Here is a 23696-nt window from a genome sequence, read left to right as displayed (position 1 = left end):
TTAATAATGGCTTCAATGACACTTCAGGACTTCAGGATTCAGGACTGGACATGGCCCCTGCTTGGCCAGCCTTCACAAATGGGGCAGTAGCCCAAACCCCCCACTGTGTGCTCATGGAGAGGAGCAAACTATGGAGCACATCATTGAAGTTTGTCCTCTCCAAAGACTGAAAGGAGGATTAGCCACCTTCCATCCAGCAGACCAGGAGGTGACTGCATTCTTTGTTTAATAGTCAGGGAATAATGTCAAATCTTGGAATAAATTCCTTACCAAGAAATGTCTCCACCAATGTATTTGTAAAGGTGTCTAGTGACACATCTCAATTAAAGATTGAAATTCAATTTCCCTCGGGGAATTTGTGACAGCTGCTGAAAGTTGGGGTACCCTTAACCTTATGTGGGAAACATTTACTAAATTGAATTTTGCTTTAAGTAGCATGTGAGGAATCAAAGTAGGGTTTTTTCCATGATCCTGAATCCATTGCAAGCATTTGTTTTGCACCAAAACCACTCCTTGGCAGAAAATCTTTCCAGCTCATTGCATAGGCTATGCGGTTTCTTTTGGGGGGTTTTCTTTAAAAAAAATCCAATATGCCAAATCAACAAGTCATATCTATATTTCTTGCCCATTTAAGGAAACATTTCACCATTATAGCTACCTTGTTGTAGCCCAGGTCTCCCTTCTAGAGAGATTATTAATCTCAATGGGCAAGGCCATGAGTTTTGGGGGGGTTTAAGAAATGGGGTAGGTATAATCCTAAGGGAAGAGTATATCAACAGGTCAAGTTGGAGAGAAGGTCAGACAGAGTGATAAGCAGGAGCATATGTGTCCAGGTAGCTCAGTTGGAGCTCACCTTTTGAATTACACCGATTGGCTAAACAGAGTTAAAAGGATGGGAAGGTTAAGGTTAACATGTTAAGGTGATAAAGGTTAGAGATGGAAATGTTCTAGCAAGCAGTGACAGTGTGTTGAGAAGATGGAAGGAGTACTTTTAGGGAACGGATGGAGGAAAGGAGCTATTTGTGACAGAACGGCACCAGTGAGATGGAAGATGTATAAGACGGTAGTGAGACTAGCCATGCTGCACGCCTTGGAAAAGGTGGCTTTGAGGAAAAGGTGGGCGACGCAGCTGGAGGTAGCAGAATTGAGGATGCTTTGATTCTCATTAGAAGTGAAAAGGAAGGGCATCAGAAATGACTAAATTAGAGAATCAGCCCAGGTTAGAAGGTTTGGGGATAAAGCAAGAGAGGCAAGGTTTCAACATGTGAAAAGGAGAAATGAGGGGTACATTGGAAGAAGGATAATGAAGATTTAGCTGCCAGGTAGGAGGCGAAGAGGAGGTTTAAGGATGCAGTGAGAGAGGGCATGCAACAGGAGTCACAGAGGAAGACACAGAAAACAAAACCAGATGGGGAAAAATGTAATACATGAGATTTATTTTTGCTTTAATCCCTGAATTTGCCTGTGAGCATGGCGTGTTTTTGAAATGTTTTAATTTTGATGGTTATAAATGGTAACTCCTGTTTGAAAATGTTTTAAAAAACATACAATGGGAGTGCTATTTGGTGATTTGGTGACTGAACTCACAAAAGTATAGGCAAAGAGATGTTAAAATGCAAAATCAGTCTTAATATCTCCTGACTATAAGGACTTATAAATACATCTAAATAAATAAATGACTCCAAATAAATAAATAAACCCAAGTGTGGGTACATTTGTTCCATCTGTACAGTATGCAGAGTATAAGCGTGTTCAACAGTCCACAAAAGGTAACTTTCACTGGTATAATCCACTGTCCATGACGAAGAGCAAAAGTCCATCATGTACACTATTTTCTAATAATTATTTGTATTATTTTATACATCACATCAATTTTGTCAATTCAGAACCATGGCTTCCAATTGTTAGTAATTGATCAGGCTATTTATAGGCCCAAAGAAGGCCATGCATATAAGGGCATATTTACTGCTGATGCAAGAGTGGTTCCCAAACGTTTTAGCTTAGTCTCAAAAGAGAAATGTCTTCTCGGGACCCAAACTAGTGAAAATAGCATTGATTCGGGATGCATTGTGAACTTGAAGATATGCTATTTTCACTACTTCTTAATTTATTTTTTTTGTCTAATTTATGGAACATTTTTGAAAACCTTTTGAAATACTAACAAACAAAAAATAAAGGGATATTTACTCGCAAACCATAAAAATGGGTCCGTTAGAAGAGGGAAACGATCTTTCAGGACCATGCAGATGGATTTGCAGAGAGTGATGAGTACCACTTGGAATGCTTGGGCCACCAAGAACTGTCCTCATGGAACTGTGCAACAGTTTGGTGCCAGCACTGTGGAGCCGTCCCACACACCACATTTGCAGCTACTATCCAACTTCAGCTTTGTAGCCACTGGGCATTTTCAGAGGGAGCTTTAACCCATTACTGTAAGACGGTGTCGGTGCCCCCCCTAGACGGGGGACGGGCTGGGGGGACGGGGACGGGCTGTGCTTCAGCACCTAAAGCCCTTCCGTTAAGCTGGCACTACTGAGGCCGATTCTACAAAATGTCTTCTAAATCAGCAGTTTTGTTTATATATCAACAGTTGTTATATCTTATATAACAACTATGTTGCTATATCGGTGGTTCTCATACCTTTTGGCCGTGGACCCCCGTCCCCGACCCCCCACAGAAGCGAAGATTTGAGTTACAAATGTTCACTTTAAAAATATATACTATATTCAGAGATTTGCACACATTTTCAAGATTTTTCAAAAATAGCGGATCTACAAGCTCGTAGCGCGGCAGACAGACAGACAGGCCTTCTCTGTTCATAAGCCTATTTGCCTAGTGGAACAGGCTCTCCCGGAGTCTATCTGCTCGAGGCCTTGAGGCTGTGCCTACGGTTGCCAGAAGGTAGCAGCTGAAACAGTCCATGTAGTTGGAGTGTCTGGGGTCCTTACTAATTATTTGAAGATGTTTACAAGATCATTGTGCAGCATAATCATTTTAATTCTTCTAATTGTACACAACTGCTTTGGTACAATTTGACTAATAGCGACATATTGTCCTACTGTATGTTGGATCTCTATAAAAAGAAGAAGAAGGACATCACATCCCAAACCCAAAATTGGGCAGGTGCTGAGGTGCAGGATACAAGAAAACTATATCCTTGCACACTGTAGGGTTCCAATAACAGATGCTTAATTAATTAAGGGGGTTAATTAATTCATGGTAAGTTAACCTTGCTATTCTAACATTAAAGGGAAAGAAAGGTCCTAATTATCTAGACTCATTATTACATGCATTCATGGTAGTTTCTAAACCTATAATGTATAGAGAGGTCTGTGATACAGGAATTCTGTAGCATCACAAAACAGGATGCACATTTTACCTCAACACCACCTTGAATTTAAAACGTTATATGAAAGTTCATATTGTATTGTAGCATTTGACATGTTAACTATTCTCATTTCTATCATTTCTAAAATAATCCACTTTAGGCAGTAGCTCAGCAGCAGGACTAAGCCTCCATCCACTAAGCATTCACCCTATGCCAGCTATGCTGCCTGGATCTTCATGAACAAGGGAACTGCTTTCACTGCCGTGTCCATGGCTATCCCTGCATTCTTTGCTAAAAGCTCTTCCTTGTTCAACCCAATCATCTATGTACTGTTGAACAAACAGGTCAGTTATCTTACAGACCAGATTACTGCATTCACATACAGATCAGATGTTATTCACTTGTGGCAACTCCCACAGTATGAAAGAAAACTAGAAAAAGTGCTCCTCGGAACACAGGTCTCCGGCAGGTCAGGTAGGCTATTGTGGCCGCATGGTGGCGCTATAATAGGCCAACGTGAAAAGGGTGCCATTTCTTCTTAGGCCTTGCACGACAATCGGACACTGACTGCATTCATGATTTGAGGCATTTTGTTAAAAACATTTGTTTCGCTAAATTAGACCTGCTGGTGGCGCTATAACAGGCCAATGTTAAAAGGGTGGCATTTGTTCCTCAACATAGTGTGAATGTGCGTGCAAAATTTCACGGAAATTGCATGCTGTGTTCATGATTTGACGCATTTTGTTCAAAACGGAGCACTCCTGCAAACTTTGGAAGACATTTTTAGCCAATCAGGATGGAATAAGAGAAATATGAAAGAGCTGTTTCGTTTAACGACTATAGAGATATTGTGTACCGATTCGCGTGATTTTTGGACAAGATCTGTAGGAGTACTGTCAAAAAATAAGTTTTGCACAAATCGGCCACCTGGTGGCGCTATAAAAGGCCCATGAGAAGAATTTGGGGCAGAGGTTCTGAATTGGCATCCAGGGAGTGTGTGTGCACAGTTTCGCTGCGATCAAGACAACGGAGATTAGCTGGTCACAGACGGACGGACGGACGGACGGACGGACGGACAGACAGACAGACAGGGGGAAAAACATACTCTCTCGCCATGCCTTTCGGCGGATAACCCCTTGACTTGTGATGGAAGTCAGCTACACAGTCCCCTTCAGTTAGGGCAAGTTGGAACAGATAACATTCACAATACTTAAGATGTGGCTCTCAATATTGCACACTAAGATTATGTTTACTGTTCTATGACCACTGGTCAGATGATGATCATGTAACAGAACAGTTTGATTCATCTCCTCTTATTTGACCTTTTATTAAGCATACATCTATGTAAAGCCTCTAGCTTTGAGTGAATTCAGTCAATCAAACATTTTTTGTTTGTCCCTTCAATTCTGAAACTGATAGGAGTCCTCCTTAATGTTGTAGTTATTTTATTGTTGCAAATATTAAATCGTTAGGATCTATTTGGTGCATTGTTCTCAGCTACCACTGCATAATTTTCTAAGAAAACTACTATAAACCAACTATTCTATTCTATTCTATCTGACTTCCCCCATTTGCTCTCCTTTCCAGTTCCGTAGCTGCATGCTGAGCACCATTGGAATGGGTGGCATGGTTGATGATGAGAGCTCATGAGTGTCTGCCAGCAAGACAGAAGTGTCTTCTGTGTCCACCGCCGGTTAAGAACAGAGATGTCATGGATGTTATGGACATTTTCGTTTACGATATCTTCTTGATGCTGAATGATCGTCTTAATGTATTGAAAGAAATTTGTTTGGAAAAAAAGGACAAATGCAAATACCTAATCTCAAATGAATGGACATTATTCACACTTAACCACATGAAAGAGCTCAACAGACGAAGCGACGCATTTGCTGTGGGATCAAAAATAAGCACATTAAATTATGTAATTATTATGTAATTATGTATCTAAAAAAGAAAGACAATGTTCTTTTTTTTAAGGTAACACACGTTTGGATGTGATGAATGGATGAACTTCAGATGTGACTGGAAATGAATCTGTGTTTCTATGCCATTGTGGGCTGGCATATTTGCTGGCCTACAGTATGACAGAACTTTCTGTATATATTTTATAAATATCAAAAGTCTAGAAATAGGTTAATAAATGCATGCATGAAAAAAAAAAACATTTGTTGTTGCTTACTGCTGATTCTAAACACAAAATATCACCCTTTATACTGAAATTGAGTAAGATTCATATAAGAAATGGTGTCAAGAGATTTCTATTTGCTTGTCTTGTGGTAGGCGTGTAATGCATGATGAAATAGGCTCTCTCCTCCCCTTTCAGTCAACACCACTCAACAGGCATTTTATCAATCAACAATGAAGGGAAGGGTATAAATAGGTTGCCATAATGCTGAATAACTCTAAAGAAGACTGTCCTTTAGAAACCTCAGTCTTGTTATATGTTTCTGCGTACAATGGAATAGTCCCCACACCTTGGGGTGTTTATTTTGGTCACGGTATATTTGCCCTCTGCATTTAACCATCCTATAACAACTAGGAGCATTCTACGGCGCTCTGGGAGCAATTAGGGGTTAAGAGTCTTTCTCAGGGACACACATCACCGTATTGCTAGCCTGGCCTAGAATCAAACCTGGGACAACCAGGGATGCGTTTAAATAATGTGTGTGTGTGTGTGTGTGTGTGTGTGTGTGTGTGTGTGTGTGTGTGTGTGTGTGTGTGTGTGTGTGTGTGTGTGTGTGTGTGTGTGTGTGCCTCTCTGTCAGCCCTGAGTGCTAAGCCATTTAGCATCTATTGACTGAAGTCTATTGACTGAAATTAGCACTGCAAACATGTCTAGTCAAACAGTGAAGTTTGTGATTGATTGAATAAAACCAATATGGAGAACAGAACCGAAGGCAATTTGGAAAAAAGGGCAAATGCAACCTGACCTTTGATCAAAGGACATAGTTATTCACACTTACCCACATGAAAGAGATCAACAGATGAAGCTGCGCATTTGGTTGTGCTGGCTGTGGGATCACAGTGGCCCGTTTTGTACAGAATGTCTCAAATCATGAGCGCAGCCTCTGATTGCCCTGAAACTTTGCACGCACATTCCCACTACGCCAATGGAGAAATGTCACCCTACACTTTTTTAATTGGCCTCGTGGTGGCATATAACAGGCAGATTCACGTGGCCGATAACTCTTGAACTGTAGGTTGTACAATAGAAAGGATTTTCCCTTGGATTCCTTGGATCATTACGGAACTCTCCAAATAAGCCACGCACATTTCCACTCGACAAGTTTTCCGCCATGTTGCTTTTTCTTTGCAAAACACAGTTTTTGCTACTACTGAGGTTTTGTCCAAACCTCACCCAAATTGATACACCTTATCTCTGTAGTCATGTGATCAAGTTGTATCTGTCAGATTTTTTGGATTCTATTTTGATTGACTACGATTAGCTTTAGCAAGTATGCTGGAGGGGCTTGTTTTGCACAACTACAGTACCACTGGACCGATCGGCGGGAAACTTTGTACGCACACTCCCAGTAGGCCAAGACAGAATTTCCACCCAATAGTTTTTCAAATCGACCTGTTATAGCGCCACCATGAGACTGATTTCTGTGCAACAATTTTTTTTCCAGATTTCGTATATTCCATTTTGATTGGCTACAACTGCCTTCCAAAGTATGCAAAGTTGGCATCTTTAGCACAAAATGCCACAATGTGTTATTTTCCACACATGCAATGTAACTTTGCATGCACATTCTCACTAGGCCAAGGAAGAACCTCCGCCCCAATGTTTTCAAACCACCTCATTGTGCCAATACACAAACCACTTCACATATTTCCCTATAACTGATGCAACTCCCCTTACAGGCTCTGTGTGATTTATTTTCTGTGCCTGTTTGTCAGTCTATCTGCACATCTGTGTGTGTTTGTGAACAGCTAATGTTATCTATCGTTGGATTGGAAATAAATACGCCATGCCAGTAACAAAAAACCTCATCTTATAATTATGACATTATGCACAATAAAAACAATAAACCCAAAAATAACATATTGATGTTACATCTACCTTACAATTGGGATCTACAGTCATGCGCGAGAACGGTTGTCTGTGGGTAAGTTGCATCAGTGTTGCCAGACTTGCGCGCGAGCAACAAGCAACCAGCTTCCAGAGCTGCGCACTGCGCATGCGTGGACGCACTTTCCCTAACCGATTACACGCCACTTCGCGCTTACAACTCCCGGACATGGCAACCCCGCCCGAAACAACACGACGCGGCCGCCATTGAAATCAGCAGCTCGCTCGCTTCACACAGCTCACGCACAGTTACCTCCTAAATGCTGAAATAAGCACACATTTCGAACCAATGTGGTAATATTCTCACACAAACAAGCCCAACTTACATTTCTGTCCATTACAAATGTCACAAGACACGAAGGAGACGAGGCAGCGGCCCCGCGGAAGTCGCGGCCTAGCGCAAGCATAAGCCTCGCCTGGGAGTGGGGCCTTTACCCCAACATCGCCGGGGCGCCCGACGGATGTCGGCGCGCTGCCACCCGCGACGTCCCGCGCCATGTAAACAAACTACCGGTTGTTGCTAATACTGTCTAAAGCATGTATGTGAATGCTTATGTCCAATACTGTGTTGCCGTTAGTTGGGTTTAAGCCAACAGCTGCCTATAATGGGCCGTCAGTGTGTAGCTAAGCCACGGGTAGTGTTAGCATGCGGCTAACGTTAATGTTACACAACGCAGCTGTCGTCACTCAAACGGCTACGTTAAACATCTTATCAACAACCTGTATGAACGTTAGTGTGGTCAATGTCATCAATGCTAACTAATTAGCCCGTTGAACAGTGTTATTTTGCTGTCTTTTGTGGGTTTCTGTGACACAATGTCACGATGTAACAACTCTGAGTGTTATGTCACACGGAATTGAATAGCTTAGCACTTCCGGTCGTTCCTTCACAATAAAGGTTGCAATCAATTGAAAATAGCCGATCTACAAGCTCTCAATGCGTCGCGCTACACACAATATACACATCTTTAGAAAACTGAGCTGATCTACAAGCTCAAAACAACTCGCAAAGCCACACGTGTACAAGTATATAGGGATAAAGTGGTTAATGCAGGTTTTGTAATAATTAGACACATCTACAGTTTACTAAAGGACAATATGCCTCTGAGATGTAGTGGAGTAGAAAATTGCAGATACTCCAGTACAGTTAAAACCCCTCAAATTTGTACAGTACTTCAGCACAAACAAATTCACATTATCTACCTATCCATCAGCATAACATGAATATTCTATCTATCTATCTACCTACATATATCTCTCTCTGTGATCACATTACTTAATAAAATGTATGATGACTCATTATATTATTATTATATGAATATTAGATAATGATTACTACAAGCTCACAATGCCTCGAGATGCGTTGCAAAAATAGCAGATCTACAAGCTCACAAAAACAACCCGCCGAAGGGGGCCGCCATGTTACTCCCAGGGGGTCCGCGGACCCCCTGAAACCAAAATTAATAAATAAAAAAATAATAATAAAAAGAAAAAATGTTTTACTTTTGGAAATTTTACTCCGAAAATTTTGCCACCCCAATATAAGCGCACCCTCGCTGGGCCCCGTGCGCGGCTAGCGGCCCGGCCGCCCATAGGGCGGCCGGACCTCTAGTATAACATATTTGTAACAAGACCTCCATTGTCAGTGTCCAACTGTGTATATGTCACTCCCCACCCAATCTGGGAACCCACGCGTAGAGACCGGACGTCGGCCCGTTCATTCTCCTTCAGCCCTCCTCTTTCAGTGGTGCTCCTTTGTTTACATGTCTAATAACAACAAATCTACACATTGTAATGGGAGTTGCAGAGAGATTCAGCAAAATCGGTGAAGGTTTTGGATATTGTTAAACAAATGTTCCTAAAAAAAGAATAATGGAGCAGGGAACTTTTCCTACCCATTCCTTGGAAATGTGAGCCTTGTCCAGTGAAGGCACAGTCTAAATGCTTCCGCTGACCATAGTGGCAGTATGGGATTTTTTTTTACCCTCTGTCACTAACGTTGGGTGAAAATCACCCGAAGACCTGCCTGTAGAAACAAACAAATGGGATTGGGGACAGGGAAACAAACTATCCAGAAACAAAAACAAAACAAAACCATCTATGACGTCAGTGAGCATCCCAAAGGTGCCCAAGAATTCACCCAATGTTACTGTTCTAGGGTTAAATGGATATTTCACACACAAACGCACGCACGCACGCACGCACGCACGCACGCACGCACGCACGCACGCACACACACACACACTCACACACACACACACACACACACACACACACACACAGGTGTTTCTGATGAATCTAACATGGTTAAAATGGAGTTTGAAGTTATAATGGGTTTGTATAGGAGGGGGGCGTGTCTGATAAAATGAATATCAAATATCTAAATACTGAATCAACTTAAAAACTGTCCGGGGTGCTCCCAAAAGCCGGAGTAGACGATAAAATTACCCATTTTTTTTAAAAAAGTGATCCAGGGATCTGCAACCTTTAAGGTCAAAAGAGCCATTTTGAACCAATACAAAATCTGCCGCAAAACCCATTTTAGCCGGTGCCGCGGCAATAAAATTGTTGCGGGCTTTGACGCAAATTTGACAAAAATGTTGAAAAGTATTATTTATTCTACACATCGTTACAGTATTGGATCACGTAAGAATCTATGTCTCATATTACAGCAACGATAAATACATGTGAAAAAAAAAGAAAAAAACAATGTTAATTTCCATATAATGTTTTCAATAGCTACAGGGAGCCACAAGGGAAGGGCTAAAGAGCCGCAGGTTGCAGACCCCTGCTTTAACGGTATGCTCGCCCATGCTTATCCATGCATGCAAAGCCAGTCAGTACAGTAGACTCTTGACCTGATATGTAATATGATAAACCTTAAGACAAAGAAGGTGTAAAGAAGATTTACAGTAAGGGCTGAGATTTAGATTAATTGTGTGTGTGTGTGTGTGTGTGTGTGTGTGTGTGTGTGTGTGTGTGTGTGTGTGTGTGTGTGGTGGTCCCAGGTCACCTGTTATGTGGTATGATGACCTTAAGGTTTTGTAAGGAAAACAAACATTATTTAATCCTCCAGATTATGGTGGATTATGGTGTGTGTGTGTGTGTGTGTGTGTGTGTGTGTGTGTGTGTGTGTGTGTGTGTGTGTGTGTGTGTGTGTGTGTGTGTGTGTGTGTGTGTGTGTGTGGTGGTCCCAGGTCAACTGTTATGTGGTATGATGACCTTAAGGTTTTAACAAACATAAGGAAAACAAACATTATTTAATCCTCCAGATTAAGCCCATGTGAGAGTAACCAAAGGTATAAAACTCGCACCTTTGCCAAACACAGTTACCTAATGGTCTGGCACTGCTCACATCTATTGTCAAACAGTGCACAGTCTGTGATTGCATACAATCAAGATGGAGAACGGCACAGAAGGCAATAACTTCTATATTCCCATGAACAACAGGACTGGGCTTGTGCGGAATCCTTATCAATATCCTCAGTATTACTTGGCAGATCCAATTTTTTTCTATATGCTTGCAGCATGGATGTTTTTCCTGATCTGTTTGGGCTTCCCCATCAATTTTTTAACATTGTATGTTACTGCTACTAACAAGAAGCTCCAAGCACCTCTCAACTTCATTCTCGTAAACTTGGCTTTTGCTGGATTGATCATGGTCATTTTTGGATTCACCGTCTGCTTTGTCACTTGTTTGTATGGTTACTTTATTTTTGGAGTTGTGGGTTGCGTCATTGAGGGCTTCATGTCTACACTTGGAGGTATGAAATATGACTTGTATTGTACCTGTCAAAGCATACAGGTCTTTAATTGTGTATTGCCTCAAACCTTTGTTTGAGTTGCCAAGAGAACTGTGAAAGCTCATTGGACCTACACGTATGTGTAATAAACATTTATTTTCTATTTACTAACAGGTCAAGCTTCTCTGTGGTCATTGGTGGTGCTGGCTGTTGAAAGATACATTGTTGTGTGCAAACCCATGGGAAGCTTCAAATTCACTGCTGCTCACGCTGGAGCTGGAGTTGGTTTCAGCTGGGTCATGGCTGCCTCCTGTGCTTTCCCTCCACTCTTTGGTTGGTCCAGGTAAGTTCAAATTAATGACCCATGGATCATCCATCGCAGAATGTATGTCATTGGCTTCCTAATCACTGCTCTCTATTGACTCAATTAATGCTTTTCAGATTCATTCCTGAGGGCATACAGGCCTCCTGTGGACCAGACTACTACACCACCGCTCCAGGATTCAACAATGAATCATATGTCATGTACCTGTTCAGCTGCCATTTCTGCGTTCCAGTTGTCACAATCCTCTTCACCTATGGAAGCCTTGTACTGACAGTCAAAGCGGTAAGATTAATTGTTACATACAGTACAAAATAATGCTAGTTTTCTTGGTGTCCAAAATGTCCCAAAATATGTTTTTCTAAATCTATAAGCACTAAGAAAACCTGAAATTACAAGTAGGCTTGGAAATAGGTTTCTTTTGATCATGAAAGTTCATAGAATACCAAAACGCTCGCCTCAAAACACAGTCAGTATTCACATGGTATTCCTAAACGTAACCTCAGTAAAACGGTGCCAAAACCTAACCTTATTCCTAAACTTATCCTCAGTAAAACAATGGCTAACCCTAAAACGTATTTCTAACCTTATCCTCAGTAAAACAAATACAAGAATACAAGAACCGCTGGTCCGTGAAAAAAAATGGGGGCTAGTGTGTTTTGGGGTGAGTCTTCCGGTTACCAGTTCATATTGTACAGCATCCTTTGACATGACTGGCTGCCTGTCAAACAAAGAATCCACTTGAAAATGCTCCTCATCAGCTAAAAGGCATTCCACAACCTGGCTCCCCCCTACCTAAAAACATAAATTTGTTGTTGTTACTTACCCTCTCCCCCTGGCCCGCCCACACACATGTAAAGCGACTTTGGGTACTTGTGCTATATGCTATATAAATTCCAGGTATTATTATTATTATTATGTGAACTATTCTTTTTTCTATAATTTCTGGCTTAATCTATTTTAGGCAGCAGCTCAGCAGCAGGACTCAGCATCCACCCAGAAAGCTGAGAAGGAAGTCACACGCATGTGTGTGCTTATGGTTTTGGGATTCTTGTTTGCTTGGACACCCTATGCCAGCTATGCTGCCTATCTCTTCTTCAACAAGGGAATTGCTTTCTCTGCTATTTCCATGGCTGTCCCTGCCTTCTTTGCAAAAAGCTCTGCCTTGGTCAATCCAATCATCTATGTACTGTTTAACAAACAGGTAAGATATATTAATGACCAGATTACTGCGTTCACATACTTTACTACCAGGATGTTATAGATCAGTTATTAAGTTTGGTGACTCAAACAGTATGAAAAAAAAAAGGTTTGATTCTAGACCTCAGCAATGTGTTGAAGTGTCCCTGAGTAAGACACTTAACCCCCCCCCCCCACCCACACACAGGAAACACACAAGTTTCAATTCATTAAGATTATGTTTACTGTTCTTTGATTTATCTCCTCTTATTCTGATATTAAATGCCCAGATGTATAGCTTTCAGAGAATCCACTCACTCAGAAACATTTTCTGTTGAACAGTTCATCAATCCTGAAACTAATTGGAGTCCTCCTTAGTGCTGTAGTTAGTGTATTGTGACAAATGTTCAATTGTTAGAAACTATTTGGTGCATTGTTCTGATCTACCACTACATCATTGTCTAAGCAAACTATTATAAACCACCTCACTTCACATCTGACTTCCCCCATTTGTTATCTTTTCCAGTTCCGTAGCTGCATGCTGAGCACCATTGGAATGGGTGGCATGGTTGAAGATGCTGAGATGTCTACCAGCAAGACAGAAGTGTCCACTACATCTTAAGAACAGAGATGCCATCAGTATTATGGACATTTTCCTTTATGATATCTACTTGATTCTGAATGATCATCTTCATGGAAATATCTTTCTTCAATTCCGGAAAAAGGACACATGCAAATTCCTGACCTGCAATGAATGGACATAGTGTGACTGTAATTTGTAACCCAACAGCAAATGCGTAGCTTCATCTGATGATCTCTGTCACGTAGCTTCATCTGATGATCTCTGTCATGTGACATGACAGAGATCATCAGATGAAGCTTCGCATTTGCTGTTGGGTCACAGATAATAAACTATATCTGAAGAAGTGAAAGTGTATGCTAACACTCAGATCCAAACTAATTTAATCCACCATTGAGACAAAACATTTTGAAATTGATACCAGACACTCTATAAGGGACCTTTTTTAGGTAAAAAATGTTTGGATTTGATGAATGGATGAACTTCAGATGTGACTGACAATGACTATGTTTATGTTATTGAGGGGCTGACATATTTGTTGGCCTACAGTATGTCAGAATATTCTGTATATATTTTATAAATAAGAAAAGTCTAGAAATAAATAAATGCATGCATTAAATTATTTACTTGTTGTCTACATATTTCATTCTGAGCACAAAATATCCCTTTTTTAGGAGAGCTCCAATACTAAAGGCTATGTCATGTCACAAAATGTAATGTAATATATTGAAAAATGTGTGGCACTTGCTATGTTTAAAGTGAAAAAATGTAATTAAGCTTACAGAGGAGGCTTTACCATTTTCCTTGAAAACCCCACAGAGAATTGCACTACCACTGGTGGGCCAAGTAAAGGAAGAGCTGCAGTGCATGGAGATTCTGGGCGTCATCAGCCGTGTGGTGGGGCCGACCGACTGGTGTGCCGGCATGGTGGTCGTGCCCAAAAAGGACAGTAAAAAAGTGCGATTGTTTGTGGACCTGACCAGCTGAAAGGAGAAATCCGGACATGTTAAGTGTTCTCTTTGATGTGTAGCTAATCACTCACCAACATTGAAAGGGACGTCGAGTTATTTCAGAGATTCCCCTTCGTCCAGTCTGGCGAGCCCCTCCGTTGGCATAATGGGACGCCAGGTTCTATGGAAGAAACAAGCAACCTGCGTCATCTCGTTCTGCACGAATGGTGGCTCGTTCGCGACATTCACTGCATGTTTGAGTATCGTGACACTCAACAATGAGCAGGAGTAGAGAAAAAACTAACTTTGCATTGGTTATATTAGGCGAATTTCAGCCTTCCACGCGCCTCCCATTATGCCAACGGAGGGGCTCGCCAGACTGGACGAAGGGGAATCTCTGAAATAACTCGACGTCCCTTTCAATGTTGGTGAGTGATTAGCGACACATCAAAGAGAACACTTAACATGTCCGGATTTCTCCTTTAAACAAATATGTGTGCCGTGAAAAGTACACTTTGCCATCAGTAGAACAGAGCCTTGGAACACTTGCTGGAGCAAAGATGTTCAGTAAATTGGATGCCAACATGGGCTTCTGGCAGGTTCCACTGACAGAGGAATCAGCCAAATACACCACATTCATTACACCCTTTGGGCGGTTTCACTTTAACCGTCTTCCATTCGGCATTGCCTCAGCACTCGAACATTTTCTGTGCATGATGGCTGAGGTCATAGAGGGGCTGGGGGGTGTGGTCTGCCACATTGACGACCTGCTGGTGTGGAAGTTGTCGAAGTTATAAGGGGTTTGTATAGGAGGGGGGCGTGTCTGATAAAATGAATATCAAATATCTAAATACTGAATCAACTTCAAAACTGTCCGGGGTGCTCCCAAAAGCCTGAGTAGACGATAAAATGACCCCATTTTTTTCAAAAGTGATCCAGGGATCTGCAACCTTTAAGGTCAAATGAGCCATTTTAAACCAAAAAATAAATACAAAATGTGTCTGGAGACGCAAAACCTATTTTAGCCGGTGCCGCGGCAATAAAATTGTTGCGGGCTTTGATGCAAATTTGAAAGAAATGTTGAAACTTATTATTTATTCTACACATCGTTACAGTATTGGAGCACGTAAGAATCTATGTCTCATATTACAGCAACGATAAATACATAGAAAAAAACATTGTTAATTTCCATGTAATGTTTTCAATAGCTACAGGGAGCCACAAGGGTAGGGCTAAAGAGCCGCAGGTTGCAGACCCCTGCTTTAATGGTATGCTCGCCCATACTTATCCATGCATGCAAAGCCAGTCAGTACAGTAGACCAGTGGCCTGGTCTTGACCTGATATGTGATATGATAAACCTAAAGACACTAAAGAAGGTGTAAAGAAGATTTACAGTAAGGGCTGAGATTTAGATTAATTGTGTGTGTGTGTGTGTGTGTGTGTGTGTGTGTGTGTGTGTGTGTGTGTGTTTGTGTGTGTGTGTGTGTGTGTGTGTGTGTGTGTGTGTGTGTGTGTGTGTGTGTGTGTGTGTGTGTGTGTGTGTGTGTGTGTGTGTGTGTGTGTGTGTGTGTGTGTGTGGTGGGCCATGATCAGGTCACCTGTTATGTGGTATGATGACCTTAAAGTTTTACCAGGAAAACATTATTTAATCCTCCAGATTAAGCCCATGTGAGAGTAACCAAAGGTATAAAACTCGCACCTTTGCCAAACACAGTTACCTAATGGTCTGGCACTGCTCACATCTATTGTCAAACAGTGCACAGTCTGTGATTGCATACAATCAAGATGGAGAACGGCACAGAAGGCAATAACTTCTATATTCCCATGAACAACAGGACTGGGCTTGTGCGGAATCCTTATCAATATCCTCAGTATTACTTGGCAGATCCAATTTTTTTCTATATGCTTGCAGCATGGATGTTTTTCCTGATCTGTTTGGGCTTCCCCATCAATTTTTTAACATTGTTTGTTACTGCTACTAACAAGAAGCTCCAACAACCTCTCAACTTCATTCTCGTAAACTTGGCTGCTGCTGGATTGATCATGGTCATTTTTGGATTCACCGTCACCTTTGTCACTTGTTTGTTTGGTTACTTTGTTTTTGGACCACTGGGTTGCGTCATTGAGGGCTTCATGTCTACACTTGGAGGTATGAAATATGACTTGTATTGTACCTGTCAAAGCATACAGGTCTTTAATTGTGTATTGCCTCAAACCTTTGTTTGAGTTGCCAAGAGAACTGTGAAAGCTCATTGGACATACAGTACACGTATGTGTAATAAACATTTATTTTCTATTTACTAACAGGTCAAGTTTCTCTGTGGTCATTGGTGGTGCTGGCTGTTGAAAGATACATTGTTGTGTGCAAACCCATGGGAAGCTTCAAATTCACTGCTGCTCACGCTGGAGCTGGAGTTGGTTTCAGCTGGGTCATGGCTGCCTCCTGTGCTATCCCTCCACTTGTTGGTTGGTCCAGGTAAGTTCAAATTAATGACCCATGGTTCATCCATCGCAGAATGTATGTCATTGGCTTCCTAATCACTGCTCTCTATCGACTCAATTAATGATTTTCAGATTCATTCCTGAGGGCATACAGGCCTCCTGTGGACCAGACTACTACACCACCGCTCCAGGATTCAACAATGAATCATATGTCATGTACCTGTTCAGCTGCCATTTCTGCGTTCCAGTTGTCACAATCCTCTTCACCTATGGAAGCCTTGTGCTGACAGTCAAAGCGGTAAGATTAATTGTTACATACAGTACAAAATAATGCTATTTTTCTTGGTGTCCAAAATGTCCCAAAATATGTTTCTCTAAATCTATAAGCACTAAGAAAACCTGAAATTACAAGTAAGCTTGGAAATAGGTTTCTTTTGATCGTGAAAGTTAATAGAATACCAAAACGCTTGCCCCAACACAGTCGCCCCGGGGCAAATCTGGCAGTATTCACATGGTATTCCTAAATGTAACCTCAGTAAAACGGTGCCAAAACCTAACCTTATTCCTAAACTTATCCTCAGTAAAACAATGGCTAAACCTAAAACGTATTTCTAACCTTATCCTCAGTAAAACAAATACAAGAATACAAGAACCGCTGGTCCGTTAAAAAAATGGGGGCTAGCGTGTTTTGGGCTGAGCCTTCCGGTTACCAGTTCATATTGTACTGCAGCCTTTGACATGACTGGCTGCCTGTCAAACAAAGAATCCCCTTGAAAATGCTCCTTATCAGCTAAAAGGGACTCCACAACCTGGCTCCTCCCTACCTCTCTGACCTCCTCGAGCCACATATTTCCCATCCCGTTCCCTCAGGTCCAGTGATGCCGGCCTCCTGCAGGGTCTTCTCTGTGGCTGCCCCCTCCCTCTGGAAGGCACTCCTCAAACGCATCAGAGATTTCCCCTCCCTCCCTTACCTTCAAAACCGCCCTGAAAACCCAACTGTTCACAATTGCCTTTGCGAGTTGACTTTGTATCAATTCTTGTTTTTAGTATTTTATTTCTTTCTTGCTTATCTTTGTTTTTTTTCTTTATAAAGTTATTTTTACTTACCCTCTTCCCCTGGCCCGCCCACAAACATGTAAAGCGACTTTGGGTACTTGTGCTATATGCTATATAAATTCCAGGTATTATTATTATTATTATTATTATTATTATTATTATTATTATGTGAACTATTCTTATTTCTATCATTTCTGGCTTAATCTATTTTAGGCAGCAGCTCAGCAGCAGGACTCAGCATCCACCCAGAAAGCTGAGAAGGAAGTCACACGCATGTGTGTGCTGATGGTTTTGGGATTCTTGTTTGCTTGGACACCCTATGCCAGCTATGCTGCCTATCTCTTCTTCAACAAGGGAATTGCTTTTTCTGCTATTTCCATGGCTATCCCTGCCTTCTTTGCAAAAAGCTCTGCCTTGGTCAATCCAATCATCTATGTACTGTTTAACAAACAGGTAAGATATGTTACAGACCAGATTACTGCGTTCACATACTTTACTACCAGTATGTTATAGATCAGTTATTACGTTTGGTGACTCACACAGTATGAAAAAAAAAGGTTGATTCTAGACCTCAGCAATGTGTTGAAGTGTCCCTGAGTAAGACACTTACCCCCCCCCCAAACACGGGATATAGGTATATTAAATAAAAGTTTGAATTCATTAAGATTATGTTTACTGTTCTTTGATTTATCTCCTCTTATTCTGATATTAAATGCCCAGATTTATAGCTTTCAGAGAATCCATTCACTCAGAAACAATCCTGAAACTAATTGGAGTCCTCCTTAGTGCTGTAGTTAGTGTATTGTGACAAATGTTCAATTGTTAGAAACTATTTGGTGCATTGTTCTGAGCTACCACTGCATCATTGTCTAAGCAAACTATTATAAACCACCTCACTTCACATCTGACTTCCCCCATTTGTTATCTTTTCCAGTTCCGTAGCTGCATGCTAAGCACCATTGGAATGGGTGGCATGGTTGAAGAGGCTGAGATGTCTACCAGCAAGACAGAAGTGTCCACTACATAGAACAGAGATGCCATCAGTATTATGGACATTTTCATTTATGATATCTACTTGATTCTGAATGATCATCTTCATGGAAATATCTTTCTTCAATTCCGGAAAAAGGACAAATGCAAATGCCTGACCTGCAATGAATGGACATAGTGTGACTGTAATTTGTAACCCAACAGCAAATGCATAGCTTCATCTGATGATCTCTGTCATGTGACATGACAGAGATCATCAGATGAAGCTTCGCATTTGCTGTTGGGTCACAGATAATAATGTATATCTGAAGAAGTGAACGTGTATGCTAACACTCAGATCCAAACTAATTTAATCCACCATTGAGACAAAACATTTTGAAATTGATACCAGACACTCTATAAGGGACCTTTTTTAGGTTAAAATGTTTGGATTTGATGAATGGATGAACTTCAGATGTGACTGACAATGAATATGTTTATGTTATTGAGGGGCTGACATATTTGTTGGCCTACAGTATGTCAGAATATTATGTATATATTTTATAAATAAGAAAAGTCTAGAAATAAATAAATGCATGCATTAAATGATTTACTTGTTGTCTACATATTTCATTCTGAGCACAAAATATCCCTTTTTTAGGAGAGCTCCAATACTAAAGGCTATGTCATGTCACATAATGTAATGTAATGTATTGAAAAATGTGTGGCACTTGCTATGTTTAAAGTGAAAAAATGTAATTAAGCTTACAGAGGAGGCTTTGCCATTTTACTTGAAAACCCCACAGAGAATTCCACTACCACTGGTGGGCCAAGTCAAGGAAGAGCTGCAGTGCATGGAGATTCTGGGCGTCATCAGCCATGTGGTGGGGCCGTCCGACTGGTGTGGCGGCATGGTGGTCGTGCCCAAAAAGGACAGTAAAAAAGTGCGATTGTTTGTGGAACTGACCGGCTTAAACAAATATGTGTGCCGTGAAAAGAACATTTTCCGTCAGTAGAACAGAGCCTTGGAACACTTGCTGGAGCAAAGATGTTCAGTAAATTGGATGCCAACATGGGCTTCTGGCATGTTCCACTGACAGAGGAATCAGCCAAATACACCACATTCATTACACCCTTTGGGCGGTTTCACTTTAACCGTCTTCCATTTGGCATTGCCTCAGCACTCGAACATTTTCTGTGCATGATGGCTGAGGTCATAGAGGGGCTGGAGGGTGGTCTGCCACATTGACGACCTGCTGGTGTGGGGGCGAGACCAGGGGGAGCACGACGCTCCACTCCATGCTGTGCTACGATGTGTAGAGAAAGCAAGGCAGATGCCAGGTCTTGACCTGATATGTGATATGATGACCCCTAAGGCCGAAAGGTTAAGAAGACTTAAGGGCTGAGATTTAGATTATGTGTGTGTGTGTGTGTGTGTGTGTGTGTGTGTGTGTGTGTGTGTGTGTGTGTGTGTGTGTGTGTGTGTGTGTGTGTGTGTGTGTGTGTGTGTGTGTGTGTGTGTGTGAGACATATTTGGGAATCTATGTCTCATATTACAGCAACGATAAATACATGTGAAAAAAAGAAAAAAACATTGTTAATTTCCATGTAATTTTTTATATAGCTACCGGGAGACACAATGGAAGGGCTAAAGAGCCGCAGGTTGCAGACCCCTGCTTTAATGGTATGCTCGCCCATACTTATCCATGCATGAAAAGCCAGTCTTGACCTGATATGTGATATGAAAACAAACCTAAGACACAAGAAGATTTACAGTGAGATTATTGTTTGTGTGTGTGTGTGTGTGTGTGTGTGTGTGTGTGTGTGTGTGTGTGTGTGTGTGTGTGTGTGTGTGTGTGTGTGTGTGTGTGTGTGTGTGTGGTGGTCCCAGGTCACCTGTTATGTGGTATGATGACCTTAAGGTCTTAAAGTTTTGTAAGGAAAACAAACAGTATTCAATCCTCCAGATTAAGTCCATGTCAGAGTAACCAAAGGTATAAAACTCGCACCTTTGTCAAGCACAGTTACCTAATGGTCTGGCACTGCTCATATCTATTGTCAAACAGTGCACAGTCTGTGATTGCATACAATCAAGATGGAAAACGGCACAGAAGGAAATAACTTCTATATTCCTATGAACAACAGGACTGGGCTTGTGCGGAATCCTTATCAATATCCTCAGTATTACTTGGCAGATCCAATTTTTTTCTATATGCTTGCAGCATGGATGTTTTTCCTGATCTGTTTGGGCTTCCCCATCAATTTTTTAACATTGTTTGTTACTGCTACTAACAAGAAGCTCCAACAACCTCTCAACTTCATTCTCGTAAACTTGGCTGCAGCTGGATTGATCATGGTCATTTTTGGATTCACCGTCACCTTTGTCACTTGTTTGTATGGTTACTTTGTTTTTGGACCACTGGGTTGCGTCATTGAGGGCTTCATGTCTACACTTGGAGGTATGAAATATGACTTGTATTGGAACTGTCAAAGCAGAAAGGTCTTTAATTGTGTATTGCCTCAAACCTTTGTTTGAGTTGCCAAGAGAACTGTGAAAGCTCATTGGACATACACGTATGTGTAATAAACATTTATTTTCTATTTACTAACAGGTCAAGTTTCTCTGTGGTCATTGGTGGTGCTGGCTGTTGAAAGATACATTGTTGTGTGCAAACCCATGGGAAGCTTCAAATTCACTGCTGCTCATGCTGGAGCTGGAGTTGGTTTCAGCTGGGTCATGGCTGCCTCCTGTGCTATCCCTCCACTTGTTGGTTGGTCCAGGTAAGTTCAAATTAATGACCCATGGATCATCCATCGCAGAATGTATGTCATTGGCTTCCTAATCACTGCTCTCTATTGACTCAATTAATGATTTTCAGATTCATTCCTGAGGGCATACAGGCCTCCTGTGGACCAGACTACTACACCACCGCTCCAGGATTCAACAATGAATCATATGTCATGTACCTGTTCAGCTGCCATTTCTGCGTTCCAGTTGTCACAATCCTCTTCACCTATGGAAGCCTTGTGCTGACAGTCAAAGCGGTAAGATTAATTGTTACATACAGTACAAAATAATGCTATTTTTCTTGGTGTCCAAAATGTCCCAAAATATGTTTCTCTAAATCTATAAGCACTAAGAAAACCTGAAATTACAAGTAAGCTTTGAAATAGGTTTCTTTTGATCATGAAAGTTCATAGAATACCAAAACGCTTGCCCCAAAACACAGTCGCCCCGGGGCAAATCTGGCAGTATTCACATGGTATTCCTAAAAGTAACCTCAGTAAATCGGTGCCAAAACCTAACCTTATTCCTAAACTTAGCCTCAGTAAAACAATGGCTAACCCTAAAACGTATTTCTAACCTTATCCTCAGTAAAACAAATACAAGAATACAAGAACCGCTGGTCCGTTAAAAGCTAGCGTGTTTTGGGGTGAGCCTTCCGGTTACCATATTGTACTGCAGCCTTTGACATGACTGGCTGCCTGTCAAACAAAGAATCCACTTGAAAATGCTCCTCATCAGCTAAAAGGCACTCCACAACCTAGCTCCCCCCTACCTCTGAACTCCTCGAGCCACATATGCCCCATCCCGTTCCCTCAGGTCCAGTGATGCCGGCCTCCTGCAGGGTCTTCTCTGTGGCTGCCCCCTCCCTCTGGAAGGCACTCCTCAAACGCATCAGAGATGCCCCCTCCCTCCCTTACCTTCAAAACCACCCTGAAAACCCAACTGTTCACAATTGCCTTTGCGAGTTGACTTTGTATCAAGTATTGTTTTTAGTATTTCAAGTAGTTCTTGCTTATCTTTGTTTTTTTCTTTATAAAGTTGTTGTTGTTACTTACCCTCTTCACCTGGCCCGCCCACACATATGTAAAGCGACTTTGGGTACTTGTGCTATATGCTATATAAATTCCAGGTATTATTATTATTATTATTATGTGAACTATTCTTATTTCTATCATTTCTGACTTAATCTATTTTAGGCAGCAGCTCAGCAGCAGGACTCAGCATCCACCCAGAAAGCTGAGAAGGAAGTCACACGCATGTGTGTGCTTATGGTTTTGGGATTCTTGTTTGCTTGGACACCCTATGCCAGCTATGCTGCCTATCTCTTCTTCAACAAGGGAATTGCTTTCTCTGCTATTTCCATGGCTATTCCTGCCTTCTTTGCAAAAAGCTCTGCCTTGGTCAATCCAATCATCTATGTCCTGTTTAACAAACAGGTAATACATTACAGACCAGAATACTGCGTTCACATACTTTACTACCAGTATGTTATAGATCAGTTATTAAGTTTGGTGACTCACACAGTATGAAAAAAAAGGTTTGATTCTAGAACTCAGCAATGTGTTGAAGTGTCCCTGAGTAAGACACTTTACCCCCCCCCCCCCCCCCCCACACACACACACACACACACACACACACACACACACACACACACACACACACACACACACACACACACACACACACACACACAGGATATAGGTATATTAAATAAAAGTTTGAATTCATTAAGATTATGTTTACTGTTCTTTGATTTATCTCCTCTTATTCTGATATTAAATTCCCAGATGTATAGCTTTCAGAGAATCCACTGACTCAGAAACATTTTCTGTTGAACAGTTCATCAATCCTGAAACTAATTGGAGTCCTCCTTAGTGCTGTAGTTAGTGTTTTGTTACAAATGTTCAATTGTTAGAAACTATTTGGTGCATTGTTCTGATCTACCACTACATCATTGTCTAAGCAAACTATTATAAACCACCTCACTTCACATCTGACTTCCCCCATTTGTTATCTTTTCCAGTTCCGTAGCTGCATGCTGAGCACCATTGGAATGGGTGGCATGGTTGAAGATGCTGAAATGTCTACCAGCAAGACAGAAGTGTCCACTACATCTTAAGAACAGAGATTTCATCAGTATTATGGATATTTTCCTTTATGATATCTACTTGATTCTGAACGATCATCTTCATGGAAATATCTTTCTTCAATTCCGGAAAAAGGACACATGCAAAAGCCTGACCTGCAATGAATGGACATAGTGTGA

At 41.4% G+C, this 23696-nt stretch overlaps 2 protein-coding genes across 2 annotated transcripts; both read left to right on the top strand.

Annotated features, from left to right (window-relative positions):
* Positions 1–10800: 10800 nt before the first annotated feature.
* On the top strand, positions 10801–13266 carry LOC311048989 (green-sensitive opsin-like; the record flags this gene model as incomplete). Its single annotated transcript, XM_084062399.1, has 5 exons — positions 10801–11164; positions 11318–11486; positions 11585–11750; positions 12430–12669; positions 13171–13266. The coding sequence occupies 5 exons, from the start codon at positions 10801–10803 to the stop codon at positions 13264–13266; spliced, it is 1035 nt and encodes a 344-aa protein (XP_083918525.1).
* A 2694-nt stretch (positions 13267–15960) lies between these two features.
* On the top strand, positions 15961–23549 carry LOC311049312 (green-sensitive opsin-like; the record flags this gene model as incomplete). Its single annotated transcript, XM_084062860.1, has 5 exons — positions 15961–16324; positions 16483–16651; positions 16750–16915; positions 17887–18126; positions 23454–23549. The coding sequence occupies 5 exons, from the start codon at positions 15961–15963 to the stop codon at positions 23547–23549; spliced, it is 1035 nt and encodes a 344-aa protein (XP_083918986.1).
* Positions 23550–23696: the final 147 nt, after the last annotated feature.

This window comes from Gymnoscopelus microlampas, assembly GCF_963454915.1.
Source record: "Gymnoscopelus microlampas genome assembly, chromosome: 7".
In the NCBI taxonomy this organism is placed as follows: domain Eukaryota; kingdom Metazoa; phylum Chordata; class Actinopteri; order Myctophiformes; family Myctophidae; genus Gymnoscopelus; species Gymnoscopelus microlampas.
This window is presented reverse-complemented; position numbering and strand designations above follow the sequence as displayed.